This window comes from Myotis davidii, unplaced genomic scaffold (assembly GCF_000327345.1).
Source record: "Myotis davidii unplaced genomic scaffold, ASM32734v1 scaffold221, whole genome shotgun sequence".
NCBI classification, from domain to species: Eukaryota; Metazoa; Chordata; class Mammalia; order Chiroptera; family Vespertilionidae; genus Myotis; species Myotis davidii.
In genome coordinates this window covers 7,591,360-7,604,527 of record NW_006293349.1, presented here as the reverse complement: position 1 = coordinate 7,604,527, position 13,168 = coordinate 7,591,360, and the positions used below count along the sequence as shown (strand labels likewise).

At 42.4% G+C, this 13,168-nt stretch overlaps 1 protein-coding gene across 1 annotated transcript in view; it reads right to left on the bottom strand.

The window, feature by feature from the left end:
• Positions 1–8,229: 8,229 nt before the first annotated feature.
• The window catches only part of MOB4 (MOB family member 4, phocein), a 15,192-nt gene continuing 10,253 nt past the window's right edge, over positions 8,230–13,168 (bottom strand). The window contains exons 5-7 of the mRNA XM_006767084.2: positions 11,480–11,559; positions 10,369–10,480; positions 8,230–10,238 (exon numbers count right to left, since the gene is read on the bottom strand). Of these exons, the coding sequence (XP_006767147.1) occupies positions 10,107–10,238; positions 10,369–10,480; positions 11,480–11,559 (324 nt within the window). The 3' untranslated portion in view covers positions 8,230–10,106. The remainder of the gene's footprint in view (positions 10,239–10,368; positions 10,481–11,479; positions 11,560–13,168) is intronic.

Here is a 13,168-nt window from a genome sequence, read left to right as displayed (position 1 = left end):
TTTTATTGACTGCAAGTGTTTACCGTGTGTTTATATTTCTGTATTATGTGTTATCACGCACCTAGTGTGACTAACCAGGCCCTTCTCCATGAACTGCAGATAGGATTGGCACGGTGTTAGTCCACTCGTACCATATGCTGAAGCCTCACCTTTGTAGGTATAAAGGCACTTAAGAATATTCCGCTCAGAATTATTCTGTGGAAATAGCTATCAACAATCTTTGCAGAAATATTTTTGTTCGATTTTTCGATGAACCTAAGCTCCATATTCAAGAGTTGAACTTTTGGTAAAGACAAGCATGACTTCTGCAGCCCACGACATGCCGTGAGCTGGTTATGAGACCCAGGAAAGGTACTCAGAACCATCAGACAGCTCTTCCCAGGGCCAGGTGCCCCGAGGCAGACTCCTGTGTCACGCGGCCCGCACAGAGGGGATTCGCAGCATCAAGAGCAGGGCTAGACACTTATACTTGACTAAAGGAAAACTGATACATCAATCACTTTTCATTTTATTAGATTTGTGTAAGTTTACTTTCTTTGTACAGTTTGCTTTTAATCTGTATTTCTTCTTATTAAAAAACATTTTGCCCTAGCTGGTTTGGCTCAGTGGATAGAGCCATCGGCCTGAGGACTAAAGGGTCCCGGGTTCAATTCCTGTCAAGGACATATGACCAGGTTGCGGGCTCCATCCCCAGTAGGGGGCATGCAGAAGGCAGCTGATCGATGATTCTCATCATTGATGTTTCTATCTCTCCCTCTCCCTTCCTCTCTGAAATCAATAAAAATATATTAAAATAAATAAATAAATAAGGTTTTATTAGAATAAACTTAGCAGTCATATCCTCAAAATCTATTTCATAAGCATTTATTCCAACAATTACCCTTAAGTAACATGGCACATTTGTATTACAGTGAATAATGACCAAGTGGTTCTAGAGTACATATAGCTTTAGTCTATTCTTTTGAGAAAAGGTAACAAAACTTGGACTCTGTATGCCTAAGGAGTTGAATGTGACTCACCTTATCCTTATCTGAGTGTTTAATACCTGTAAGTTAGGGTGGAAAAGACTCAGATCCTAGATGGCGGGGGTGGGGCGGGCGGGGGCGGTGAAGTTCAGCCGTTTCCCTGGTGCAGCAGCTGTGGCACTGCTGCCTGAGGTTCAGTAACTCCTTCCTAGTTCCATCCTGTTTGGGTCTAATGTCACCCTGGTCTCCCTCATGCACATTAACACCTAATCATGGGGACTCACCCCTGACTAAGGACAGGCTCCATCAATGTCTCTGCATGAGAGAAACAAAAAGGTCGCTCTTTGTGAGGCCCCAGGGCTTTCAGGGCTCTTCAGACACCCACACAAGCAGGAGGCAGAGCTGCAGTCAATCCGAATCACAACAGTCTCCAAATGGTTGGTTTTCTCCTGCGTCTTCTCACTATAACTTCACCTGGTGGGCAGCAAGGGAGCCCTCAGGGGCTCTTTATAGGGACATGACTCTCATTCATGGGGCCTCCACCGTCATGACCTAAAAACCTGCCAAAGGCCCCACCTCCTGGACACCATCGCACTGAGGATCAGCATGTCGACACAGGCATTTCTGAGGGACACATTTCATATACAGCAACTGTCAGGTGCCCGGGGAACTTTCTGGGGTGATAGAAATCTCCTATATCTTTATTTGATTGAAAATAACACAAGTGTATACAATTGTCAAAACTCACTGAACTGTACACTTACGATAGGGACATTTTACTATGTGTACACTGTATTTTATATATAGACTAGAGGCCCAGTGCACAAAATTTGTGCACTTGGGGGGTCCCTCAGCCCGGCCTGCGCCCTCTTGCAGTCCGGGAGCCCTCAGGGAATGTCTGACAGCAGGCCTAAGCCATCAGTCAGACATCCTAAGCGCTGCTGCAGAGGCGGGAGAAGCTCCCGCCACCACCGCTGTGCTCGCCAGTCGTCAGCCCAGCTTCTGGCTGAGCAACGCTCCCCCTGTGGGAGCACACTGACCACCGGGGACAGCTCCTGTATTGAGCATCTGCCCCTGGTGGTCAGTGCTCACCATAGCGACTGCTTGTTCTGCTGTTCGATCGATTTGCATATTAGCCTTTCATTATATAAGATATCTATCTATATAGATGATATAGATATAGATATAGACTTTAGAGATGTGAGAGCAAAACATCCATCAGCTGCCTCCTGTAAGCCCCCTATGCCCTGACCAGAATCAAACCAACAACCTTTTGGTGCATGGGCCAACATCCAATCAGCCGAGCCACACCAGCCAGGGCTAAACTGTACTCTAATAGAAGAAATATTTACTGGAGAATTCAGAGAATTGGTGGGAGAACAAGCTCAATGCTAAGCTGACAGGAACAAGGCGCAAACCTACACAAGATAACAAGCCCGCTGTGGCCAGTCCCTGGCCCGCTGCCGGGAGCCCCCTTCCCAGGGCACAGCAGCGACTTTTTGCAGGACCTCGCACCCTCCACGACCCAAGTGTCTCTGCTGCCACCTTTTCAGCAAAATGGGCGCCTTCACTCAGCCTCCTCCCGCTCACGACTTACTTGTGACTCGGCCTCCCGTGGGCGATGCGGGCTCGCGCTCCGGCTGGGGCAGATGGGCCCCGGGTGCTGCCGCATCGGGAGAGCAGGAGGGTCCCGCAGGCAGACCGGCTGGGCTCGAGCTGCCCCCAGCAGAGCACACGTGTCCCTTTATGCCGCACGGCAGACCTTGATGGGGCCTTAACCAACGAGCAGCGCTAACATCACCGGTCACGGAGAAGGCCCGCATCGGTGGCTGCTGGGCTGACATGCCTGGTGCAGCTTCCCTCCCACCAGCTCAGCGAGGATCCTGCCTCTTCCACCCAGCGCTCTTAGAGCGGCGAAAAGGCACGAAAGGGCATGACAACTGCTATCAGGTGTCGTAGGAAACCCTACAGTTTTCAGGTGGCAGGAGGCGGAAGCCACTGAGCGGCAAATGCAGGCCTCGGGCCAGGGGCTTTCACACACCTGCTTCGTCCTCACAAAACTCACCAAGGCCTGGGGCTGTCCACGCACAGGCGGAACAGCCGGAATGTCTCCTTCCGATGGTGCGCAGCCTGCACGTGGGGAAGCCAGGCCAGACCTCCGCGTGGCTCCAAGCTCACTGCTCACCGAGAAGAGATTGGGTCCTCCCGTCAGAACAGCGTCTCTCCTCTCCAACGTCTCCTCGGCCCTCTCTGCTCCCCACGCTCACCCTACAGCGGGATCCGGTGGGCAGCAGAGCCCGGACTCACCTGCCAGGTCTCCTCGCTGCTACCACCATCTGCGAATCAACATTAACGGAGGCCTGACCTCAGGGATGCTCCCAGCTCCCTCAGGCCCGTCAGGCCGCAGCGAGGCTCACTGCAGGAGCTGGTCAGTGTGTGACTGATGAGGAAGAAACGCCAGGACGAGGTGATGGTCACTCCCTGGCAGGAAAGGAAAGGAACGAAGGGTAGGCCACATTGAGGACATTAAAAAAAATAGCCCCAGGAGATCCCCAGCGGGGAACGGCCGGAGGTGCACCCATCTCTGCCAGCTGTGTAATCCTGGGCAAGCTGCTTAACCCGAGACTCACTTCACCTGTCAAATGGGATGGGCACGGTGCTGACTGCATGGGCCCCCCACGGGAAAGTTATGAGTCCAGTCACATGAGGGCAACTTTACGTCCCTTCACCAGTCACTTCCCTGAAAACCATGAGCTCAATGGCTACCAAAAAACATTTCAAAGGGAAGCACTAAGGCAGCGGTTCTCAACCTGTGGGTCGCGACCCCTTTGGCGGTCAAACGACCCTTTCACAGGGTCGCCTAAGACCATCCTGCATATCAGATATTTACATGACGATCCATCACAGTAGCAACATGACAGTTATGAAGTAGCAACGAAAATAATTTTATGGTTGGGTCACCACAGGAGGAACTGTATTAAAGGGCCAGAAGGTTGAGAACCACTGCACTACGGCATGGAAGGTCCATGAAGCGAACCAGTAAGACATGAAAATCAAGTTATTTTCTCATCAAAAACGAAATCACTAAACAAACAGCGAGGGGAATCAGAAAACGTGCCTGCTTGGAAGGGAGCTTGAACCGACCACACGTTTCTACCAGGTGCCGGACGTGGTGCTGAGCCAGGAGGAGTCCTGGCCCCGGGCGTGGGCTGGCCAAGAGCCACCCAAATGGACAGCTGGGAAACCGGAAGTCTAATGTGAGAATTTCTTTTGTTGGTTATGGAAAAAAACAAAACTAAATACATTTAATCTTCTTTGTGCCTTCATGGGCACACACATCCTCAGAGACAGCGTTGTTCTCAGCACATGAATGGCCACTGTCACAGATGTGCTAAGTAAAATGACTTTAATTTCTTACAGCAAGAGAATAGCGTGTCTTTAATTGCAGTGACTTAAATAAAACTGAAAGACCAGATTTGGATATTTTACTTACATTTCCTTCTTCTTTCCTAGAGTAGAGGCATGTAGTTTAATGTTTATGCCACACATACAAAAAGTGGGTTTTAACATTTCAGTTGTTTTTCTGTCAACATTCGATCCTTAACCACATGTCATTCTTTTAAATTTGTTCTTCTGGGAAACTATGTGTCTCAAGATTTCTCTCCTTTTGCAACCCCTTCCCAAGTACCTCAGAATTCCGTTTTTCAAAACTTCCAGCTTCTCGGACAGTTGCAGGCTGACATCTTATGTTTCTCCCTTCCTTCCCACCTCGTCATGTAAGGAGAATTACCCCGACCCAAGTTAAAATGAATGCAATTCATTCCTCATTCCAAAATACATTCCAGATGAAATGTTTTTTAATATATTTTTTATTTCAGAGAGGAAGGGAGAGGGAGAGATAGAAACACCAATGATAAGAGAGAATCATCGATTGGCTGCCTCCTGCACACCATCCGCTGGGGATCGAGCCCACAATCCAGGCGCATGCCCTTGACTGGAATTGAACCTGGGACCCTTCAGTCCACAGGCTGCTGCTCTATCCACTGAGCCAAATCAGCTAGGGACAGATGAAATATTTAAATGTAACCAATAAAACTATAAAATAGTCAATAAGGTATGAGCAAATATTTAGATAATTCAAACCACAGAAGCCACAGAGACTGCCTAAATACTAAGGCTGAATATTTAAAACTTCTGCACAGAAAAACACTCCATAAACAACCTCAAAAGGTAAACAAAAACTGAAATCAAGAAACGATTACATGACAAAGGGCCAATATTCTAAGTACACAGAGATGTTAACAGAAAACAATATACAGCCAAGGAAAAAACTGCAAGTGACACAAATAGTTTATTTAAAAAAAAAAAAAACAATCAAATAAACACAAGAGTTCAACTCACTAATAAAAAAACTGCAAAAAAAACCCAAAAAACAAAAAGAGCCTAGTGGCTCACTGGTTGAGTGTCCACCTATGAACCAGGTCACCAACAGGGCACATGCCCAGGCTGCAGGCTTGATCCCCAGTGGGGAGTGTGCAGGAGGAAGCTGATCAATGATTCTCTCATCATTGATTTTCTCTCTCTCCTTCCTCTCTGAAATCAATAAACTATTTTTAAAAATTTTGTTTTATATTTAATATGAAATGGGGCTACATTTTAATCTTTATGTGGGTGGAATCTGCCTACAAAGACCTTATAATTGTCTGATTTTAAGATCTCAGGCCTCTCCCAACGCCTCAGAATGACAGCAGCCAGTAGGGTCAATGGGGGAAAGGGGATCTATGTAACACTGTCACCAATCAGTTATTGGGAAAAAGATGGCAGGGCAATCCGAGCAGAGGGTCTGAGACCCTGCGGAGGAGGTGGCTGTCAGGCCGAGCTGAGGGTGCAGATGGGTCCTTAGCGGCAGGGCTGGGTGTCACAGGCCCTGGGAGAGCAGGCAGGAAGGAACTCACAAATCAGAAACGTCTTCTCCTGCAGGTCGAGAACATGTGCATCGGGAAATCTATTCCTGCATGGCCCTCCGCCTGGCCCCTCCACCATCCCATTTCCACACCCCACTCATCCCGTGTCTGAGCGATGGCTTTCATTTCCGAGTACCGCGCTCGAAGGCTCTGGTGAGCCCTGGAATCTTGCAAACATGTGGAGTCTGAGTGGCTGGGGACCCTGACAGCCAGAAAGACACACTCAGAGGCCCTGCCTTCTGACACTGTGACTGTGGCCTCTCCCAACGCCTCAGAAATGTGACACCAACCAGTAGGGTCATATTGTTTTTATTATCCTGTTAAACCTGAGCTTCTCACTCTCTACTGATGGGTTCTTCCCACAGTGACTGCACTGTATCTGGGCACTGGTATTTAATTAAAATAGCAAGGACTTAGTCTCTACCCTTGCTCTAAAAGTTGGCATCTTATTCAGAATTAGTGAAGCTCATTCATTTCCCATGATCCTCTAATAGCTAACAAGCTCATTTGCATTCAACATACATTTCCTCTGCTCCAAGCAATCCTTGAAAAGTCCCTCTTTTCTAATTCCCTCAAATCATCACATTATTTTATGTTGTTGTATTAGTACATTTACCTATGTTCAGATGTTCAAATTAACTGTACATAAATACAGCACCAAACACTAGGTTCCCAGGCCACACACAGTGTCCTATAAAATATACATTGAAGTGTTCAGAGGGACTCCTCGTTGAATCTTTCAGATAAGTATTATAACACTCTGGTACAGCAATTGTCAGCTTTGTTCATCTCATGGCACAAAGAAATTAATCACTAAAATTCTGTGGCTCACCAAAAAAATTTTTTGCCACTGACAAAAATATTGGTATAATTTTGATTTATTCACACCAGACAGCTATTGTTGTATTGGCCGTTGTCATTTTTTTTTTACAACCTAAGGGAAAAGAAATCAGTGCCCCTAAGTAGTCAGGTATTGCGTGTTTTAACAATTCTGCAGCACACCAGTGTGCCTCTTATGGCACACCAGTTGAAAATCGCTGCTCTGACAGATTCGCTTGGTAGTATCTGGTTGAATAGTGTACTCTACAAATAATACGTATTTTTTCAGAAAACAAATTTGATATTTTGACCATCTCAAGCTACTAAATGTGTTGTACCAACACCTCTGAAGTGTCTGTAGTTAACAATATGCTGCATTCAAGAAATGAAAATCAACTACTTTTACTAAAACATTTGCATAGCATGGTAGAACTACACAAAGAAACCATTAGCACAGCCAAAGAGTATGCAAAAACAAAGCATATAAAATGTAGAATTTAACAGTGAAAATAAAATTATAGGAAGCCTTCAGGCAAAAGGGTGTCATTGTTTAGTGATTAGAGCAAAGTACACAGGGAACAGATTAGTTCTATTACAATAAATTTGGCATTACTAAATGTGTTTAAACCAGAACACAGTCCTAACAATGTAATCATGGATTTTTAATGTTATTCTGATTTTTTTAAAATATATTTTTATTGATTTCAGAGAGGAAGGGAGAGGGAGAGAGAGATAGAAACATCAATGATGAGAGAGACTCATCGATCGGCTGTCTCCTGCACACTCCCTACTGGGGATTGAGCCCTGCAACCCAGATATGTGCCCTTGACCGGAATCAAACCCAGGACCCTTCAGTCCGCAGACTGATGCTCTATCCACTGAGCCAAACCAGCTAGGGCTTATTCTGATTTTTTAAAAGTGTTAACTCATTAAGAATTTAATTGAGGAACTGTTCTAGAAATGCAAAATTGACCTCAAATCAGAGAAAAGGAAATATATACTCACAAAAGAACTATGATACAGGAACATAATTAAGTCATCTACTTTCCCAAATATGATAGGAGAAGACTGAATTGACTATATAGTCAAAATTACTTTATACAAAGAAAAATTTAACTTTGGGCTCTATATTGGATAATCCAAACAAAAAGTGGAGCTTAACTTCCTCATTACACAAAACTGAGTTTTCTATTCCCCTCTCTTTAGAACACTTACTTTATAAATCAATGATTTGCCAGGGTCATTAATTTTTTCACTACCACTTAGGTACATACAGGTATATTTTCCAAAGTCTGTAAACAATATTAAGGAAAAACAGTGACTGTTCCATTTCGATCTGCCCAGTACAGTGAGTCAACCTCACATGCAGTAAGTATGAGTATGAAGATGTCAATGAGTACAAAAGCAAGACGACAAACTGATGCTAATCACCCAGCGCCTTTTTTATGACTGACTCCAAACACAGCACAGGGAAGATGGAATGAGTGATTTAAAAGAACATTTTATTTCCCTATTAACACTAAGCCATTTTATTCAAAATGTGTTTCAAAATACTTAGCCAGATTGCCAACCCCAGCCACTGCAACAGAATCCACTGAGACACCATCTAGAGAGAACAGCCACATTGCTGTATATAATTTATTAACTTAGTAATTTAGTCTCTCAGTATTTAGCAGGTTTGTGTAAAAATTAATATCCCCATAGGTTTATAGTGACATTAATATAAATGTATAATTTCAAAGTCAACATTCCTTTCACTGTGACCGTAAAAGTTCTTAAAGGATAGTTGTGGATTGGGGTAAAAGAATGACTGGCTACGAGGACAGAGCTGCTCGGAAAGGCATCGATACATACACACCCTCAAAATGCTACCATTCCCGTTTCTGCTGCACATACTCGTCTCATTATCTGATATAAAATATGTCCTCAAGCTTGAAAAAAATAAACCAAGATGAATACATTTTCATCTTCATTTCAAAATAACCATTTTAAATAAAAAGTTCCCCCGTGCTTAACTCTGTTCAAGAGATGGAATTACACATTTTCTTCACTACATATACAATTTTTTAGCCTATCACAGTGCCTCATTACAACCAGTTTAGCAATCAGAACTCCAGTGCCTTGTTAAAAACTGCATTCAGTATATTGTTAAGATTGTAAAATTTGCAGTCGAATCCTTATTAAGACACTGAATTATTACAAAGTCCAAAATATGTATGACTGTTCATCAGCACCCCTGGAACCTGTAAATTCTTGCAAAAAAATACCACATGTGCATATAATTCAAACATAAACTTTGTAGGGAGGGGTCATAAAATAAATACTACAATATTTTTCAACTCAATTTAAATGCTGCCTTGATGGTTAGATAAAAAGAATAATATTACTAACAGAGTCAAACTATTTTTAAAACTTTTCCAAGTAGTTAGAGCAATTTAGCAAAACAAAGATAAGCAAGAGCCTATGCAGACACATTTCTCCTGTAGTGTCATTGCTACTATGAGGTATAGTCTGTAAGCAGTTAATACAATACAAATAGGTATAAGCTACCACTAGATCAGTCTGGTGAAAAGCTACTCAGCCAATGTAGTTGGGGAGGGAGTGAAGGGAAATGAGAAGGGAAGGACAGGGTAGGTTTGCAGTGGGAACATCATTTACGCACTTGTTATCATCACCATCTTTGTATGTAACAGTCCACTGTCGCAAAAAGTAAATCCTCTCCAAGTATATGGGTCTAGAATTTACTTTATGTAGTATTAAGATTATTTCAGTATTACTAATACATTCAGTATTACTAATGCTTCGTTTGATTTATATTTGGACATACACATAATCATATATGTATATCAAAAACTATAAACAGAATTTTAAAACATTTTTAGCTCATTTTTGAAAAGTTAATAGTTAAGACTAAACTATGTGCTACAGAATTTTCTAGACTAACTAAACTCAGGGGTAAAACCAAAGGAAAACATGACTATTTCTTTAGTAAATGGCTTGTGCGAAACCTCAAGCTTACTCATCTTTTTATAGATGGGTTTATTTGATGAGGATTGTGATCCAATGATTGTTTAGCAGCAATTTTACCAAACTGTAAATTCTTTTATTAACAGGCATTATAAACAGATAATACTAATCTTATTTAAAAACCATGAGTGCCACACCAGTGAATATACAGCTCATGAATAACTTAAAAAGTATTTCCCATTTTAAAAGGCAACACTCAGCATACAAAAACCTATACTAAACAAAGAGGCTATAATATGGATACATGATTGATGTGTCTAAAATGATATATATACAGTACATAATTAATGTTAATTATGTGATCAGTACATTTTTTTCTATATGATTCCCTTCATGCTTCACTTTCCCCAGAAACTGAATTCTGAACTTCCTCTTCTAAAATTGGTACAATCAGGTTATCCTTGGACATCAAATTATATTTCACCACAAATTTAGTAAACCGATGACACAAAAATGTTTCATTCTGTAGAGAAGAAGAAAAAAGGTTATTTTAATATACCACCAAAACAAAAACAAAAATGAGACATAATATCAGCATATATTATTGTCATTCTGATAAGAATGCATCAGGATAATTAGTAAAACATACTTACTTCATATTCATCAAATATCTGCCGATGATGAAAATAAGCGTGTGAAAATATTCTGTAAATCCTACGGCATACTGATCCTAGTTTTGCTACAGATGATTCCTTTATGCTAACCCTAGAAACAGAAATCACAGATTCACGGAGCTTGACAGAGCTTATGAAAAATATATGGTATTCCAATCTCCTAAATTCACAAGTGTGAAAACAGACACCTAGGGAAAAGGTCACAGTGCTAGTACGTGGCAAGAGCAGGACAAGAACCCTGTTCACTCCTGAGCCAGGGCTTTCTATGTAACCACAGTGCCTAAGAAATTCAGTATCATGGTTTTGAAACGTTGTAGTTTAATGCAATTAAAACAAATCCCTGACAAATCAAAACTTACTAAAACATACACATATAACATTGTTTGTTCTCTAGAGATGATTAAAACTGCTAAAAGGAATTACTGTTTTATTCCATAGAACTTGATTCTTTTTTTTTTTTTTTTTGAGAAATAAAAACTGCCTGCATATTTTGGATATTCTCTTTTTTTTAATGTATTTGGATACTGTGGCAAAACCCAGTATTTTTTACATGTTTTATCTGAGCTCTTTAGAGTTAAAGATATTTGGGAGGGAAATAAAATTTGCAAATTGGTCCACCTGATAACAAATATCTCATTAGAATAAAAGACCAGTCACAAACCTCACCAATATAATAGAGTATACACAGGGCTTCTTCCCAGATCTTATTTGATGAGGACTGTAATAGGCAAGGACAAGCAGTCCAGCTGAGAAAAGCCTGCTCCTGAGGCATGCTGTCTAAAAGGAGGCTGACGGTCACAGCAATTCCAGGAAGTCAGTGTGCAAATACCCCAACTCTAAAGCGTGAGAAAGAGAGCCCTGGACAGGGACACAGCAGCCGGGACCACCCTTGACTGAACTGTCCTGCGAGCTTTGGGAACTAAGTCCCGCTACCTTTAGTTTAACTAAAACCCTAATTTCAAAACTTGAATAAAAGATAAAGCTTAAAAAATACAATGCATTAACCAGGAACCTAATTTTAATTTTAAAAACAACAATCTTTTAAATTAAATCCAAAAAGTTTAATGCCATGTTTAAAAGTTTTGTTTACCTGCTGGGAAAATATTTATTGCTATTCAGAAGACATGCAGCACCATCAAGTGTGTGTCTAGTATAGTCTATAGCAGGACACTATAAAAGAAAGGATATAAAAATGCATCAACAAAGAGCTCTGCCTCTTAGTTTAGGTGTATTTATTATAGGTGTGTCTTATTCCAAAAACCTGAATATATCCTAAAAAAGAATTGCCTTATAATATCAGAATGACTAGAATTCAATGTCACATCAATAAATAAGACTTTAACATCCCCATGAACTATATCAGATTCTAAAAGATACATGAATCAATCTCCTAATTTCTCACTCCCAAAAACACTGTGCCCAGGAGAAAACAGTATTTAGAGCTGGAAAGAACACCTGATTAGCTCATTAACCCTCTGACTTTACAAATGAGGTAATTGAAGCTGGTCAGTTTGCAGAGTCTGCACAGGCTTCTTCCAGGTCTAAAAATTATGTGTGGGCAAAGATAAGGAATCTTTCAAAACAAGCAGCCAGCTCAGAAGAGATCACAGGGACTTAGGTAAACAAGCATGAAACTATCCCAGCTCTACAGCCTAAGGCAGAGAGCCTGGAGAATGGTGCGCAGCAACAGGGACTATCAGTGACTGATGGCCCATGACTTAGGCAGGATCATACAGTTAGGAAGGACTCAAAAACATGTGTATAGTAGGAATATACTGACCGCTCCGTCCACTGACTCACACTTCACTGATACCTCGAGGGAACACTGCCTCCTCACATCCTGGAAAGCATCCTTTATTGTGTCTGCCACCCTATTATCCTAGCAGCTTTCTAAAGAATTTTCTCCTTGACCTCCTTTGCAATTTAACATGAAATTTATATCTTTACATTTTAATAAACTTGCCTTATTCCATTTATCAGAAACCACAAAACCTACTGTCTCAGGGCAAATCAGAAAACCTACTAAAGGAAAAATAAACCTACTGAAGGAAAAATAAAACTGCAAAGTAGCCTCCTCACTCAGTTCTTTTGGAGGCAGACAGGGAGAAGGACAAAGGACAGGAGAGTGAGAATGAACCAGGGATCCACTTGAAGGGAAAAAGGAACTGGTATTTAGAAATGTAAATCCACTGGAGAAACCAAGATGGCGGCATCGGTAAACACCGGAAATTGCTGCCTCGCACAACCACTTCAAAAATACAACTAAAAGACAAAACGGACATCATCCAGAACCACAGGAAGGCTGGCTGAGTGGAAATTCTACAACTAGAAGGAAAGAGAAAAGCACACTGAGACTCAGAGGAGGTGTGGAAGTAAGGCGCAGAGGTACGGAGGCACATGTGGAAAGGGCTGGCAACTGAGAACGAGGTTGTCTTTTTCAATTGGGAGGGAGTCTCAAGCTCCCGACTGCTCTGAACTCCAGTTCCAGACGAGTCTCTGGGGACCCAGACTCATATGAGGAGAAACTGGACTGACTGGCATTAGGCGGAACTCGAGGGCAGCTTTCTCTCTGAGGTGCTTGAAGCAGTTACCGAGGGACACTGAGACCCAGGGCCTCTTAGGGCAGCGCTGAGGAGCAGCCATAGCTGTTTGCTCCGCCCTGTTGATTCCCTGAGACCCCGCCCCACCCAAGCTGTGCACAGAGGCTTTTGCATATGAATGGCCTGGCCCTTTGCAACCTAAAATTACCTAACAAACTGCAGCTGGGTCAAAGAGACCC